Below are 16,915 nucleotides of genomic sequence, written 5' to 3'. Positions count from 1 at the left end.
GATTACCCTTTGCTAAAAAAACAGCCTGTAACAGTCTGTCCAATTATGGAACAAAGAATTTTGGACAATAAAAGCATGATTATCTTAAATATAGAGAAGTAAAAAGGAAATTTTAGTTCATGTAAAATGTGTTGATTAAAAATCTCCCCTACTAATTTTAAATGAACAGTAGTGCCAGTTCAGGACATTTGCACAGTGCCTTAGGATAATATTGTGTTTGTATGATTAGCCTCTGTTTTGCATAACGACTACAGACCACATCAGGCAGTTCTGTATCAAGATTGCTTTGTGCACGGCGTTTATGTTTCTAAATGCTTTTCTAAAATATTACCCAACTCAAAATAATCTTTTCTAGCAGGTTATTAGGCCAATCCAGACAGTTTTAAACAAAACCCAGCCAATTTCAAACACCATACAGTCAAATTCACAAAATCCAGCCAATTTTTAAACACCATGCAGCAAAATTCAAACAAAATCCAGCCAATTTCAAACAAAATCCACCACAATCCAGCCAATCCACAAAACACCATCCAGCCGATTTCAAACACAATCCAGCCAGTTTTAAACACCATTCAGCAAAATTCAAACACAATCCAACCAATTTAAAACACCATATAGCCAATCTTAAACTACATGTAGCCGGTTTCAAACACAATCCAGCCAAATCCAAACACCATCCTGCCAATTTTTAAAAACAACAAAATCCAGCCAAATTACTATGACAACTGGGCTGTGAAAATGCCCAATCTGGCAACCCTGGGCGTGGTCGGATTGTAACCAAACCCCTGCTGTGAGCCTCAAATAAAACACATCTGTTCTATTTGGCAACATTTGTTTTCTACTTTTGTTTATTTTCAAATGCTGAATTGAATGTATTGCCAACCTCCAAAATGCACGTTTCCCATTTATTAAACACAGTATTTGATTGATAGAAGTGCATTACACTGCATTTGGTGTAAAAAAAGAAAAAAGGAAGAAAGAAAAAAAAAGAAAAGAAAAGAAAAAAAGACAGGAAATAAAGAACCTCCCCATTTGCACATGTCATGTTTTTACACCAATCACCGGGTGGTTTGTTTGGTGCTCGTGGCCGAATCTCCTCCCTGTAGACGGGCTGCTGGAGCCGCTGGAGCCGCTGAGAATGGACCGGAGCGGAGGGCGGGGTGACTAAGCGGTCTAGCCGAGTTGGAGCTCAGTTCACGGGTGAGTCCGAGGCTGTATCAGCGTGTGTGTGACTGACAGAGCGGTTCCGCGAGTTCTAGGCTGTAGCTAACGTTAGCGTTCCTCCCGCAGAGCTTTAGATTAGTCGATATTTGTATTTTAAACCAGCTGAATAATCAGAAATGCGGGGAAAAGCGAGGTTAGCTGCCAGGGTGCTGTGTCGAGTTGTGCTACCCTGTCAAACCGTGCCTTAGTGTGTATTTAAACCTAATAATACCAGAAAAATCATCATATTTAACAACGATCCCAGCAGATGTGTGGGTGTGATTTTTTTTTTTGAAAGCCTGAATCTATATATTAGAGTAGAGTTAAGGGAAAATGGGTGATTAGGACTCGGTTTTTTTTTTTTTTTTCATGGTCTTATTATTACCTTGATTATTAACTACATCATCTACACATTTTAATGCAAATACAAATAATGTCTTGGGGGTTCGATTGTTTAATACACCCAATTAAAACAGAATTATCGTAAAAAAACATGAAAACTTTATTAAAAATGCAGATCCGCGCTTGCGCAGTAGTAGTAAGAAGCACATGTCGACGGGTAGCACAACTCGACACAACACCGTGTTCAGCTAGCGAAGCAGCAGCAGCAGCTGCTCAGAGTCCGCCTGAGTCAACTGTGTAGTAATTAGCCTAGTTAGCTTAGCATAGCTAGCTTTTTTATGATTATGATAAGCTGTCACTGTTTAATATATATGTAATCATATTGCCAATAAAAGGTGATATTTTTACAATATTTGACCGTTGACGGGTTTCTTTGATTTGGAGATCTACATTTATTAACTTTTATAGCTTGTTTTTTTATTTCTGATTGAGATTTTAGCGTTACAGCACTAAATCAGCTAGTTAGCTTACTGGTTAGCTTCCCTCGTTGACAGGCGTAGTTTATTTGGGTTAAATGAGTTAAAAAGCTTGATAACTGGGTAATTTGTTAGCTAAGATAGCCAGCAACATGTTGCAGATTGTTCTCTGGGGTTTAAAATGGAAAAGCTGGAGGGAAAAGCCACTTATTAATCTAGAGTGTCTACGAAAACCCCGGAAATCTGAAGAGTGCTGCTTCTTCTGAACACAAGAGGCTTTTGAACGTAGTGGTACAGCTTCAGTTGTCAATAACCTTATTGAAGGCTAAGGACGCTGATGTTAATTTGTGCAGAATCAACTGCCACTCATTTAACATTTCAGATTTTATATGATCTATGTGTTTTTCATGCAAATTCTACTAATTGGCTTTAGCTTTTGCCTGAATTAAAATAATAATACTAATAATATATATTTTATAAAGCCAACATGGACTAAATAAACGTATAGCACAGAAAGTAATGACATTTGTGTTAACTCAGTTCTGTTGCTCACCCTACAAATACATTTTTCCTTACTAATGTGTCTCCATTTAAAACAGTAATTAACAGGCTTTCCAACTGTATAAGATTTATTACTGAAAAGCATTGTTCCAACAAAAAGGTAATATCCTTACATTATGTGCTGTTTACATTTCACAGGCCTATAAGATTAACTGTTTTAACAATTGATAGATCACACACTTGGGCACAAGTAGAATGTAAGTGTTGTTGCACTGTTTGCCATGTTCCAACACACTTGAGGTAAAGACCAGTCGGATGTCTGCATTAACTACTGTAGCTATGTATTCTCACTGTCATACACTGTCATATACAACCTTTTATGTACACCAATTTTTCACCTCACACAGTAAACAGTTTTGATGTTGAATTATTTTTTATCTGATTTTTTCTACATATACTGCATCTTGTGTTATATATATATAATAACCTCTACATACACTTTATAGATGCTAAATTAATTTTATTTGTAGTGGTGGCTCAGTGAAAATGTAATAGTTGTAGAAAATAGACAATTCCACTAGATGCACAGTAAATCAAATAAAGTAATGTGCTGCATGTGGTGTAAGCAAATCATAAAGTCACGGCACTGTACACCTGTCTGAGAACTGTCTCACTCACTGAAATAATTACCATCAGATAATCACAGCTAACAAACAGATCACCATCTTTCCCACAGGTTACCAACATCTCAAGCATTTCAGCCTGAGTACATTTATAGAAGTGGAAGCTAGGAATCATTACTCTACACAGCCCTCTGTGTTCTGTATTGATTGTGGGTGAGTTAGATAACCGAGCGCATGCACAACCCTAAAATATTGAGCTGTAAAAGTTAAGAGGCAAAACATTGTTTACCTACAGCTTCCCCTATACCTGGATGTCAACATTCTGCGGTTTCAGCGTCCTGAAATAATTAAGACTTGTTATGACCCTGCGCGTCTGCCACATTGGACTGTGTTTTCCGCTGTTTTTAAGAAAAAAAAATCACACCGTGCAGCAGTGCCAATTTTTTTTTTTCAATGTTTTGTCCTATTGCCAAGAGTATTGTGAAAATACCATAAAATATTGTAATATTATTTCATGGACATATTAGATCGGGACCCAAAATCCAAAAATCCAGCATGACCCGGCCTGACCCACCTCATAAGCTGTTTTGTAAGCCCGAAACCGATTTAAACAAGAATTTTTTTTAGTAAGTAGAGAGTTAAAACTGAGCCTTTGAGAAACATTTTCGTACTGTTTGAATGAGAAGCATGAAGAAGAAGCATAGACCTATTATTAAAAAAAAAGTCTCCCTGTCTACTCCAATATAATTAACAATGTCTAAGAATATAAAACTAGCAAGCAAATGAGTTTACCTGTGTGCAGTGCTCACTCCGCTGTTCCAGAGCTGCGTGATTATAACATTCTAACTTGAGCAACATTTTAAAACGTTTATTAATAACCGATCTCCCCGTCTAATCCAATATAATTAACAATGTCTAAGAATATAAAACTATTTTTTTTGCAAAACACGTTAAACAACTGCACGCTCATTAAACCGAAATAGACCAAGAACAAAAACATAATTTACGATGACGTGCAAAACACAAAATAACAATAAGGCTATGTGAATATATATTATCACACCATAGCTTTATATAAAATAAATATTATATAGAGTATACGGATGGAGTGAACAGCCGCCGCCCCCTTTAGTCTCTCCGCGGGTCACGTCACTGTGTAGTAGTTCCCCAGCCCGCCGGCGGCGTCGCTGTTGAGGCAGAGGGAGACTCGCCCAGGATCAGCAGCGTAAAGCGGGGAGCGCAGCAGAGACGAGGCGCGGCGCAGGGAGTAGCGGTGCTCGTCCTTTACTAGTCCAGAGCGAACAGGCAGCCTGTTCGGCGTTTCACCACTAAACCAAATGCCAGGTCCTACCCAAGCACTGTCCCCAAATGGAGAGAACAATAACGACATCCTGCAGGACAATGGAACCAATATCATCCCTTACAGAAAGAACACAGTGCGGGGAGAGCGCGCCTACAGGTAAATCAGTGCAGTGCTCTTCTGCTTATTGACGTGGTGCTATAGCGGTTATATCAGGGCTAGCCTATGGCTTAAACGTCAACATGGACAGGATTAGCGCCTTTAACTACCTTGCTTTAGTCATATCCTGCGCACGTTTAAATAACCCAGATAGATAACAGTATGGCGCGTGTGTTTATTTTATTTTTAACATATAAAATATGCGCAAACACGCCTTTCTGCATAAAGAGAGCAGCTGGAGAAACCCGGGGATCAGGGCTTGCCTTTTCATGGGAAGCCGGACAGAATGCTAGCTGGGTCTGCTAACGCTAGCTTCCTAGCTTATCTAGCTGTCTTTACTCATTGTGGCTTTTCTTAGACGTTTAGCAGGCTTTCTGGAAACATTTAACCTATATTAGCTATTAAATGTGAAGGTTGCTGTCGGTATTAAACGTATCTAATATCTGCATCATTGCTGTTATTCTATTACAGGGGCTAGCTTATCTATTTAACTAACGTTAGATATATTTAACGTTAACTTACTCATTGTGGATTTTCTAAGACGTATAGCAGGCTTTCTGGAAACATTTAACCTATGCTAGCTATCAAATGTGAAGGTTGCTGTCGGTATTAAATGTGTTTAATATCTGCATTATTCTTGCTATTCTGATTTGCATTATTATTCAATTACAGAAGCTAGCTAACCTATTTAACTAGATATGTTTAATCATTGTGGCTTTTTCTTAGACGTTTAACAGACTTTCTGGATACATTTAGGTTAGCTAACGTTTAACGTTACTAAATGTGAAGTTTGCTGTCATTTTTAAACGTCTAATATCTGTATTATTCTTGCTGTTCTGATCATTGTTCAGTTAACTTACATTTTAAGACGTTTAGCAGGCATTCTTGACACCTTTATGTCAGGATAGCTTGATATCTAACTGAATGAGGAGTTTGCAGTCGTTATTACACGTATCTAACTAATATCAGCATTATTCTTGTTTCTGTGGTTATTAATTATATTAGTATTATTAAGTTCGCTTCAGAATCTATCTTAGCTTAACTAAGCTAACATAGTCATTTAACCTAGTTAGTTAGCTTTAGCTATGTTGGCTAGTTAGGCTGGCTAGTTTACCTATGTGTGACAGTGACAGTCGCCTTGACACTGCGCTAGCCTGGGCTTGTAGTTAATCCTAGCAAATACTAGCCTAGCCTAGCTAATGTTAGGCTAACTAGTGTGCATTTAGCTGGGTAGCCGTTGCGTAATGTAAAGCTAAAATAATTGTGTTACAGTTTTTTTATTATTATTTTGCCATATATCTGTAGTAAACTGTAGTAATAACACATACAGCACTGCAGGTATTATTCTAGGCAGACAGCACCGTTAGGCGTCTCCAGAGTAGCGTTAGCGTTAGCTTGTTAGCTAGGTTGTAAGCTAGCGGTTAGCTTTTTTGTCTCCTCACAGGAAAACTAGCTTATCTTAGCTTAGTGATAACTGGATGTTGCAAAGGCTAGCTAGCGTTAGCTTTCCTATCCATACTGTTGCTAAGCTAGCTATAACTATTATAATTCAATTAACGTTACAGAATTCAATTCTGATTATCATTATTATTCAATTACAGAAGCTATTTAACTTTTTTTAACTACACATCTTTACTCATTATGACTTTTCCTAGACGTTTAGCAGGCTTTCCAGAAGCTAGTTAACGTTACCTTAGCTGACCTATTTAAATGTCTTTACTCATTGTGGCTTTTCTTGACCCATCCGTAGCTTTTTATAGACATTTACCAGGCTTTCTGGATACATTTAGGTTAACTAACGTTAACTAAATGTGGAGTTTGCTGTCGTTATTAAACGTTTCTAATATCTTTTCTTGTTACCCTGATTATTATTCAATAACAGAAGCTATCTAATCTATTTAACTAGATATCTTTACTTGTTATGGCTTTTCTTAGACATTTAGTAGGCTTTCTGGATACATGTATGTTATTTTAGTTTTTTTGTAGTTATTAAACGTTTTATCTAATATCTGCATTATTCTTGTTATAACTAACTAATTAAGATAAGGTTAGAACCTAATTTGACCCTTTAACTAGCGTTAACTACTAGAAGACAGCATTTTACTACGTTAACTAACCTTACTCGCTCTGATTGTTTATCTCCAAGTACTGTTTGGTAATAAGCTATCATGCTATATTTAGGACTAATGATTATTGGTAATCTATCTATAAATAGGTAGCTGCCCTTTAATCACTGTGGACGCAGTTAATCACTAATCGTCCTTCTGTGGGTAAATCAAGCCTTTTATTTGGAGATCCGCCGCAGTATTTAGGTAATCTAAGACTCTGGCATTGTGCAACGAAAAGGGATTTACTTTACTACTTCAAACAGCTTTCCAGAAGCTTTGCACAACTCTTGTAGTTATCTAAGCTTTTGCTGAAGCATGGGGTGAGTGTAAAAAACAAAACAAAAACTACTATGACTACTACGTAGTTGGCTAATGCATTGCTTGTTTATAGTTATATTGTATATTTAACCCTGTATTGCAGGGGTGCTCAAGCTTTCTAAACTAATGTTTCACCCATGATCAAACCAAAACCTTTAAGTAGCTTTCCACCTACTGGGTAAATGCAGTTTATTATGAGTGTTTTTCAGACAGAGGATACTAACAGGAGTGTAATTGAATAGTGAGTCGTTTTGCATTTTTATGCATGCATTAAATTTTCTGAGGTCTTCTGGTATACCACACTAAAATTATTTGAGTACTACCAATGATTTCACCCCTCTTTTTGAAAGCTTGAAGCCTTTTAGATAGAGCAATCACAAAAGTGTGTAGTCAGTTAACCTAGGGTTTCCAGAACAGGGGTTAAGCCTAGCCATAGACTAAATATTCCTTTTAATAGAAAATCTCCATTCAGAATTCTGTGTAGTCCCAGACTAAACTAAATCCCTTAATTTGGTAAACCAACCCTAAAGCTGTAAAAACTACAGTTGTGAGAGGTCAAAATATTTTGTATAAACTTTCCCTAGTATTATTACATTTCAATAAACCAGCAATAAGATTAAATAAGCATAAATGAACCATAGGATGTTATAAGCATTGGAATGAAAAGAGTCTTACTGACATTCTTAAGTTAATCAGAGAATTAGGGACTCATTTTAATTTTACTTTAGGATTTATGTTAGACCTTTGTTTTACGAAGATACCAATAGTAGAGGAAATGTATTAATTTGTGCATTATATTACAAGTCTTATTAACATGTAATAACCACAAACTTAGAACAATTTAGGTGAGTAAAGAACAGAGAGGCTAAAAGACTGCATGTCTTTGTAATAACAGGAGTATGCGGGTAAGCGGGTGACCCACTGACCTCACCAAACTATTCAATTACTCTTTGGGGATGCTTCTTTGAGTTTTACTCCACCTTTTTTCTAGTTGTTTGTTTTGGGGGGTTGTCAGTCTCCTGTTCAGGAAGTGAGATGTGTGCTCAGTTGGATTAAGTTCTGGTGACTGACCTGTGTTGAGTTTGTGTTTCTGTGCTTCTACTATCATGGGTTACACAATAAAAAAAACAAACAAACAAAAAAATCAACGGCTCCTTGTTTTCTGGGCATATACAGCTCTGGAAAAAAATAAGAGAGCACTAAAATGATGAGTTACTAATCAAGGGGAAGACGGATGATCACAAGCCATCAATCCAAACTGAACTGCTTGGATTTTTGCACCAGGAGTAAAGCAGCATAAAGTTATCCAAAAGCAGTGTGTAAGACTGGTGGAGGAGAACATGATGCCGAGATGCATGAAAAAAAAACTGTAATTAAAAACCAGGATTATTCCACCAAATATTGATTCTGAACTTGTTTTCTTTACATTATTTGAGGTCTGAAAGCAAATAAATGCTCTAAATAAGAATATTTTTACTTGGAATTTGGGAGAAATGTTGTCTGTAGTTTATAGAATAAAACAACAATGTTCATTTTACTCAAACATAAACCTATAAATAACAAAATCAGAGAAACTGATTCAGAAACTGAAGTGGTCTAAAATATCATATTATTTTAGGGCCATATTGCCCATCCCTACAGTAGAGCATGATTTATTAGTATTTGATAGTGTCAGATATCCAGCATTAGAATGTAACACTACATATTTTTTGCTTTTTAAACTGGGATAAATTACTTTTGATGTAAGACCAAGTATGTAACATCTAAACATGTTTACTACTACTTTATCCACATCTTTCATTCTTCCACAGCGGTATGAAAAATATAACTTACTAAGACACAAAAATCAGTTTTCCTGATCGAGTCAGTGACTCTGGTTTCCTACTGGTTCATCGTACCCCACTCTGCTTTTAATAAGCTGATGATTTTCCTCTGTTTTTTTATTATAGCTGGGGAATGGCGGTCAACGTGTATTCTACCTCAATCACCCAGGAGACTATGAGCAGGCATGACATCACTGCCTGGGTGAACGACCTGCTCTGCCTAAACTACACGAAAGTAGAGCAGCTCTCTTCAGGTAAGCCTGGTGCTCACCTCAGCCTGATCAGTGATTCAGTCACATCCGTGTTTGAACAGTTATAGTTTAATAAAGAGTTTAAATGGTATTTTCACTAGAATATACCATTATCAGCTGCAATCGTTTGCTATTGGTGATGGATTAAGCCTTTAATTACTTTTAGCGACTCACTTTCACACAGGGCTAGATTGGTTTGGATAGTTTTTTTCCCATAATAAATAAAACTTGACAAGTGCTTTTTATATTTACTTACATTCTATTTGTTTGATATTAAAGTTTTGTTCATAATCTGAAAAATGTAACTATGGCAAAAATGCAAAAATAAAAGAAATCTGTAAGGGGCAAATACATTTTCACGCTACTGTACATATATATTATAATACACATCATGTATTATGATATATCTTTATTTTAAATGTTTTGTTGCACACAACCCTATTAGAGAGCTGATGACCATCAGAATAGTTTATGAACCTGCCAATAAACAAGTTTATAAACCAATGAAACAGTAACTTGGCCCCGCCCACTGCAAAAACACTGGAAAAACAGTAGTACTATAGTTATTGAGTAGCAGCAAAGTAACAGCTATTTTTTTTACTAATTTAATGTGATATAGAACACCTCCTTCACCAAGAACCAACAGTGCATTCCTGTTTGAAAAACATGATTTTTTTTTAATCTGAAGCAAATATCTATTACAATCTAATAGTTAGAATATGATGGGACATAACTGAGCTATACTTTAGGGACATAATTGTAACTGCAGTATAATTGTCTTCAACATCTGCTGCAGCTCCACAAAACAACTTTTGTCTTTTTTTTATTTATTTATTTTTTCAGGCGCTGCTTACTGCCAGTTTATGGATATGCTATTCCCTGGATGCATCAGTCTTAAGAAAGTGAAGTTCCAGGCCAAGCTGGAGCATGAATACATTCACAATTTCAAACTCCTGCAAGCTTCCTTCAAACGGATGAATGTAGACAAGGTGAGGAGAGTCTCTCTTGCTTTTTATTTTGGATATTAACACAGTTTATTAAGGTCTCATTTAATCGTTTTTTAATTGATATTTAAAAAAGGTTTAGTTGCTCCGGTGGTTCGGTATAACACTGCTTTAGTCCGGTGGAGGAGTGGGGTGGGGAGAAACGATAGGATTTTAGCTCTTGCTCATGAATATTCATACGTGCAAACATATCGCCTCTGATTGGCTAACAGCACTGCGATACCAGAAGGTAGCGAGACGGACAACAGTTAAAAACATTTTAAAATTAAGACATTCTTACACTAATAACAGTCTTTTAAAATGTCATATTTTACATCCAACATGTGTAATAATGCCCTGCTAAGTGCATTGACCTAGTCTTAGAGTCTTAGAGAGATGAAACAATTGATGAATTAAGTAAAGAATATATACGGTTTGTTCTTTTGATAATGTTTTATGACTACTTTATAACTAATATTTCCCCTTTCTTTTAGATTATTCCAGTAGAGAAACTTGTTAAGGGACGATTTCAAGACAACCTGGACTTCATTCAGTGGTTCAAAAAGTTCTTTGACGCCAATTACGATGGGAAGGAGTATGACCCTGTGCAGGCACGACAGGGTCAAGATGCCATTCCTCCCCCAGACCCCGGAGAGCAGATCTTCAACCTGCCAAAGAAGTCCCACCATGCAGCCAGCTCCCCGACTGCAGGTGTGTTTTTAATTTCTTTCTTTCTTTTTTTAATGTCTGTCTGATTTCTCTCATCATTTACCAGTTGATAACTATTAATTCTAACTAACAGGTTTCTAACAGTAGGGCTTGATGGCAGTGCTCTCAAATCACTACATCTAAGCAAATCATTTGTCATTGATTGTTCATTTCTAATGTCAGGTTCACACTACACAATGTTAGCCCAGTTTTTACGTCGCAAACAGTTTCCCACTAATCGTAGACAAAAAAAATCTGTTCAGAAGGAATTTGGTGTTGAAGTTGTGTGAAGTAGTGAAAGACGTTCGCCGAGCCATCGCCGAGTGATCGCTAAAAAGTTGCAGAAGCCCGGCAAATATTTGGCATGCTAAATATCTGACTTGGTGACTGGGAGTCAAGAGCAGTGTCTACCTACAGCCAATGAGATCTTGTAGAATGAGAGAGAGAGAACAACGAGTCCGAAACTCTTCTACTGCATGACCAGAGCTTAACGTTTCTGTTTCCCTGTTATATCAGTTAGTCCTCTATGAATGTGGGCTGAATGGAGATAAAAAAGCAAAGAAAGCATGCCCATATATTTCATTTTTTTCTACAGTAAACAGGTTTTAGGAAGTAGAGGTGCTGCATTACTGCTACTGTGAGATGATGCTGGAGTTACAGCCATGTTTAAAAGGTTTACAAAATTATGTATGCTGTACTGAAACAATAGATATTGTTCTGTGTTGAGGACATAAGTACATATTTCAGGGTAAAATTGATCAGACATTTATAAATTGATGATTGTGATTTTACTCAGTTGCTTCATATGAACTCCTTCATTTTGGACTCACTTCAAGTGCGTATTCTCCTTGGCTTTGCTAATTCTCATGGGTGTTCAGTTATTGTGATAAACTTGTTTCTAAAGCTCATCCAGGTGAGTCTGTGATTTTCCATGGTGAAAAAACGTGTAATTTATGACCTTGTGTCACCGATAAGTTGTGTAGTGTGAACAGCACAATGACTGACCACTCAAAAAGTGGTTTAGTGTGAACCTGGCGTAAATGATGCTAAAACTAACATTACCATCCTTTTAAAACAATGTGTGAACAGGAGCTACTAGATCAGCAGCTTCTTCAACAACTCCTAAAACGTCTACGTCGACCTCACGACCCTCTTCAGCTAAAAAGATCCCCGTGCTGTCAACAACCCCTGCCAAAGGAGAGAAGGAGCTGGAGGCTCAAGTAGCACAGCTTAATGATCAGGTTAACATCAGCATCCCAATAAACTCACATCTTCTCTAGTTTAACATGGTTTAATTCTTAATTATTTCATAAATACCATTTTCTACAGTACTGATTACAGGTTATGATGCCTGACTGTGTGTATTTAGGTTCACTGGGCGCACCAGGGTTTAGATTGGTGCTTTATCAAGTTAATACATAAAAAAAACGTCCTGTTTTCTAATAGCTCTTTGTTTTTGCACCTCTCCGTTTGTAGCTGAACACAATAAAGCTTGCACTAGAGGGCGTGGAGAAGGAGCGGGACTTCTACTTCGGGAAGCTGCGGGAGGTGGAGCTGCTCTGTCAGGAGCAGGGTCAGGATAACGGGCCCTTTGTGGAGAGACTTATGGAAGTGCTGTACTCCACAGATGATCAGGTCAGTGCTTTAAACCACAAGCAGAACACTGACAGCATAAAGTAGCTCTTATGCTCGGATCTCCACGCCTATAAAAGCCGACTGTTTCGGCTCCTGAAAACCTACCGTATTTTTCACACTATAAGGCGCATCGGATTATAAGGCACATTTTAAGAGACACAATAAGGAACTTCTATTTCTACGCAGGTCTTTCCGCTGGGTGGTGGTGGTGGGGTGGTAGCTAACTAAGTTAAGTAAAGCTATGCTAAGGAAACAAAACTGTAATTAAACAACGAGCGCTGGATGTTAATCTACACAGATTTCTCTCCTGAAAACTGTTTATTTGTGTGAGTAAAGCGCTTTTGTTTATTTACAGTAAGCTTAGATTCCCAAAATTCTCCAGCACTAAGGCTGGAGCATTAGCATTTGCGGCTAGCTGTTAGTGGGTAATGCTAATGCTGCTCCAGCAGTGCAAGCTACAGGCCGATAATACTCATCTCTAAACGGGCAAATAGCTAATGCTTAGTGCGGTTAGCGAGCTGCTCCAGCAGTGTTAGCTGGGGTTAGCAGCAGGCTACAGGTCGATAATACTCACCTCTGAATGGAGTAATAGTGGTTAGCGGCTAATGCTAATGCTACTCCAGCCTTAATGCTGGAGAACTAAACTGAAACTCCTGTATAACTCTGTACTTCAGTGGAGTGTCTTTACTGCTCCTTAATACCTGACTGATAGAATTCATACATAAGGAGCACCGGATTATAAGGAGCTCTGATGATTTTTGGGGAAATGAAAGAATTTTAAGTGCAGCTTATAGTGTGAAAAATAAAAATAAAAACTTTTTACAAGACATTGTAACTGAAGCCTGCAGATGGTCTTTCACTAGTGCATTGTCTCATTTTAATGTAAAAGAAGGCTGTATAGCTTTATATTTGTCAGAAGCAGCTTTATGTGTCTTAAGTGTTTAACAGTCCAAACTCAAAATGAAACAGTATAGCATGTGAACTCCAGCCTAGTGAACACTAAACTGAACAACTTGCAAAATCAGCCTCTGTTGACATTCATGACATTTTACACACTATAACTATTAGTCACTGCTTTTCTCACTGCAAGATTCACATCTATGAAAACATATTTTTGTACTGCTTAATAAATGCTAGTAAATAGTTGTGCTGAAATGGAGAATTCAGTGCAATCATGGAAAAAATCCCATACTTAGGACACCTGACTCAAATTTAATAAATTAATTAGCTTTTTATAGGCTGGTTTATGTGTTACTAGCAAAAAACTAAACGTGTAGAGCGTGAAATTGCCAGAACTATGTTTCAGTTACAGTTAAAAGTAACGAGAGGAACGACTATAGATATAGTTACGATTGTAACGGTAGTAGTGATAGTAACCACTGTAACAACTGTAAAGATAGTTACGATTGTAAAGATGGTAACAATACTAACCATTGTAATGGCTATAAAGGTGTTGTGATAGTAACGATAGTAACTAACTGTCAAGACTAACAACATTAATTATGTAATAGTAGTAATGATGTAATAGTAATAGTTATGGGAGAGTAGTAATGAAGTAATAATAGTAATTATGTGATAGTAGTAATGATGTAATAGTAATAGTTATGTGATAATAGTATTGATGTAATAGTAGTATTTATGGGATGGTAGTAATAAAGTAATAGTTGGAATTATGTGATAGTAGTAATGATGTAATAGTAATAGTTATGGGAGAGTAGTAATGAAGTAATAATAGTAATTATGTGATAGTAGTAATGATGTAATAGTAATAGTTATGTGATAATAGTATTGATGTAATTGTAGTATTTATGGGATGGTAGTAATAAAGTAATAGTTGGAATTATGTGATAGTAGTAATGATTTAATGGTTCTGTAGGTGTATTAAATGATGTGTGGTGGATGTTTGTATAGGAGGCCAGTGCAGAAGGAGAGGAACACGAGGCGCTGGCACAGGAAGCAGAAGTCCCCGATGATACACAGGATGAATACTGAAAACACACACACACACACACACACACACCATTTGTGAGTTTTTCCTAGAGCCACTACTTCCCTCCATCACGTTTTCATTTTTCTTGACCGTACGAGAACAGGAGAAACAGCTCCGGAAGGCTATTGGACTTATTTTTTTGTTTTGTGACGGTTTGGTTGACGTGCTAAATCTCGTTCTTGTACACGAATCTGTGCTGAATCTGCAAATCGGCCCTTCCACATTTCCCTCCCAGAGGATCGTAAGGCTGAACTAAGAGGCTTTCTTTCTCTCCACAGCACTGTTGACTTGTGATGTTACAGTTATGAAGGACTGAACTGCTTTTTCTTTTCTGTGGACTGTCGGGTTTCTTTTTCGCCCGTAACTAATGCTGATTACATGTTTGAAGTTGACATATCACGCCGAGTAATCAGGAAAACAATCTGCAATAAGTGGAGCCCTGTGTTAGTGACAATAATTAGCCTCCAGTAACTTCAGCATTCTGCTTCTCTACCTGATATAGAGCTGTGTGTGTTAGTAATATTCAGTAGCGCTCTGGAACACAGCGGTTGCAGGTTGCAGTTTCTGCACATCACAGTAGTAATCAGTGAACTATGATGAGAAACGTTGGACAGAACGGCTCTATTGCTCTCCCTGATCCTCATCATCATAAAATACCACATAAAAGATAATAATAATAATGTAAGCTGTCTCAACTTCACAATGATAGAAGTTATGTATTGCTATTAGGTCAAACTGAATTTCAGTTTCAGCCATGTAGTTTGTTTTGCATTATTTGGCTAGATTACACTTTTTGTTATTTTTAGAAGCCACAAACTTCAAAAAAAAAAAAAAAACATGTATATTAAAAATATTTTAATATAATTTTAAAGTACAGTTCTTAGCAGAATTACCGGTCTCTCCACTGAACTACTGGACAGAATCCAGTACGCCAGTGTGCATCGTATACTGTTCCATCCTGTTGCATTTAGTTCCATTACTGAGCTACACAGATCAAGTCATTTACTATTGTGTACAATGAAAAGGAATGTAAACATATGTACTGTTAATAATTATTATAAATAGAAAATGTTCTTTTTTCTGTATGTATCCCTACATTATGCATTCCCCAAACTGTGTTGCATGTTTTCATTTTATTTGTGAATAACTCGACCTGCTTTTTACATATTTAATAAAAAAAATGTTATGTGTTTTTTGTATGTTTAACCTGCTATTTTAAATCTCTGGAGAGATGGATGAACTTGCCGTAATAAAAATCTGTCACTTTCAAAGAGGAAGTTTTGAGATTTGTTCATACACTTACTTATTGACACTTAAATGACACTTAGCTACATGCTGTCCACACTCTTATCACAGTGGATCTCAAACCTTTTATCAAATATTTATTTGTATACATAAAATACATGCCAATTATTTTTTCCTTTTCTTTTTTTCTAATATTTTTCCATTATGATTCTCTATTCATCATCTAAAACAGTGGATCTTAAACTGTGGTACATACTCCAGTGGAATTACTCAAAGCATTTAAGGGTGGATTATCACCATTATCATCATCGCAATCATTACCATCATCACCATCATTATCACCGTCTTTACCATTATCATCACTACTACCATTACATCATTACTATAATAATCATTATTATCATTACCATTATTATTATTATTATCATCACAGTCATTACCAACATAATCATCACCATCATTACCATTATTATCTTTTTTGTCATCACCATCATTACTATTATCATTGCCATCATTATCATCATCACCAAATTCACCATCATTAAGTCCCCCTAGCGGCCGGTAGGGGTCAGTGGCTCGGTGCAGAAAAGAGCGCAGAAGAAGTCGCAGCGCGGGAGACTCAGTGCGCATGCGCAGCGGCAGTAGTTCTGTAGTTTTTGTGAGGAGAAGTTTATTAAAGCTAAAGTTAACTGATATAAACTCACCGCTGCTGCTACAGACACTCTAATCTAGTAATAAACCGCTTATTCCCCCGGTTAAACTCTCGTATCAGCGCCTCAACCGACTCAATGCCGTTTATAAAGGTGAGTTATAGAGAAAACTCAGGAACCTGGGGTTAGCTAACCCAGCTAACCTGTAAATAACTAGTGCTAACTTAGCTAAGCTAACTAACTGACTGACTTTTAACTGTCATAAACAATAGCCATGTATGTCATTTGTTTTATTACATAATATATATTTTATGTATTCTTAAGTAGTTCATTTTTATTGTACTAATTCGAGTTGCATTAGATTATGTTAGTAGGAGCTGAGTTATTTAAAACCTGTGTTCCTCACAGACCTTTTATTAGTGCTGTTATTTTCTAATAATTAAACTAATAAAATATCTAAAAGATGTTACATTACATTGCTTGTACGTACGGAGATTCCTGTTGCAAAATGACTAGTTGTTAGTTAGTAAATTCCCTCTTGGTTGTGTGCAGCCAGCGAGGAATTTATTTTTATTTATTTATTTATTATATAAAATAAAA

The 16,915-nt window shown here is 36.8% G+C and overlaps 3 protein-coding genes across 5 annotated transcripts in view; 2 read left to right on the top strand and 1 right to left on the bottom strand.

Annotated features, from left to right (window-relative positions):
• abcd4 (ATP-binding cassette, sub-family D (ALD), member 4) overlaps nucleotides 1-16,915 on the bottom strand; it is a 234,306-nt gene that overhangs the window by 108,484 nt on the left and 108,907 nt on the right. The window lies entirely within an intron of this gene.
• Nucleotides 1,047-15,691, top strand: mapre2 (microtubule-associated protein, RP/EB family, member 2). 2 transcript variants are annotated; one of them, XM_007234872.4, is made up of 7 exons: nucleotides 1,047-1,200; nucleotides 8,980-9,107; nucleotides 9,948-10,093; nucleotides 10,582-10,798; nucleotides 11,885-12,036; nucleotides 12,272-12,430; nucleotides 14,342-15,691. In XM_007234872.4, the coding sequence occupies exons 2-7, from the start codon at nucleotides 8,987-8,989 to the stop codon at nucleotides 14,420-14,422; spliced, it is 876 nt and encodes a 291-aa protein (XP_007234934.1). In that variant the 5' UTR covers nucleotides 1,047-1,200; nucleotides 8,980-8,986; the 3' UTR covers nucleotides 14,423-15,691. The 2 variants fall into 2 exon arrangements, with proteins under 2 accessions (XP_007234934.1, XP_007234933.1); XM_007234871.4 differs by lacking the exon at nucleotides 1,047-1,200 and adding an exon at nucleotides 4,337-4,604.
• The window catches only part of spidr (scaffold protein involved in DNA repair), a 40,037-nt gene continuing 39,398 nt past the window's right edge, over nucleotides 16,277-16,915 (top strand). For both annotated transcript variants that reach the window (XM_049480832.1, XM_049480831.1), the window contains exon 1: nucleotides 16,277-16,468. In XM_049480832.1, coding sequence (XP_049336789.1) covers nucleotides 16,454-16,468 — 15 coding nt within the window. In that variant the 5' untranslated portion in view covers nucleotides 16,277-16,453. The remainder of the gene's footprint in view (nucleotides 16,469-16,915) is intronic.

This window comes from Astyanax mexicanus, chromosome 6, assembly GCF_023375975.1.
Source record: "Astyanax mexicanus isolate ESR-SI-001 chromosome 6, AstMex3_surface, whole genome shotgun sequence".
Classification (NCBI taxonomy): Eukaryota; Metazoa; Chordata; class Actinopteri; order Characiformes; family Acestrorhamphidae; genus Astyanax; species Astyanax mexicanus.
Note: the sequence above shows the minus strand (reverse complement) of the source record. Positions and strands in the feature narration are given on the sequence as shown.

Coding starts and splice junctions, on each gene's coding strand:
- mapre2 (XM_007234871.4), top strand. CDS start 4,483: ATGCCAGGTCCTACCCAAGCACTGTCCCCAAATGGAGAGAACAATAAC. Junction 9,108..9,947: donor AGTAGAGCAGCTCTCTTCAG/GTAAGCCTGGTG, acceptor TTATTTTTTCAG/GCGCTGCTTACTGCCAGTTT. Junction 12,431..14,341: donor TGTACTCCACAGATGATCAG/GTCAGTGCTTTA, acceptor ATGTTTGTATAG/GAGGCCAGTGCAGAAGGAGA.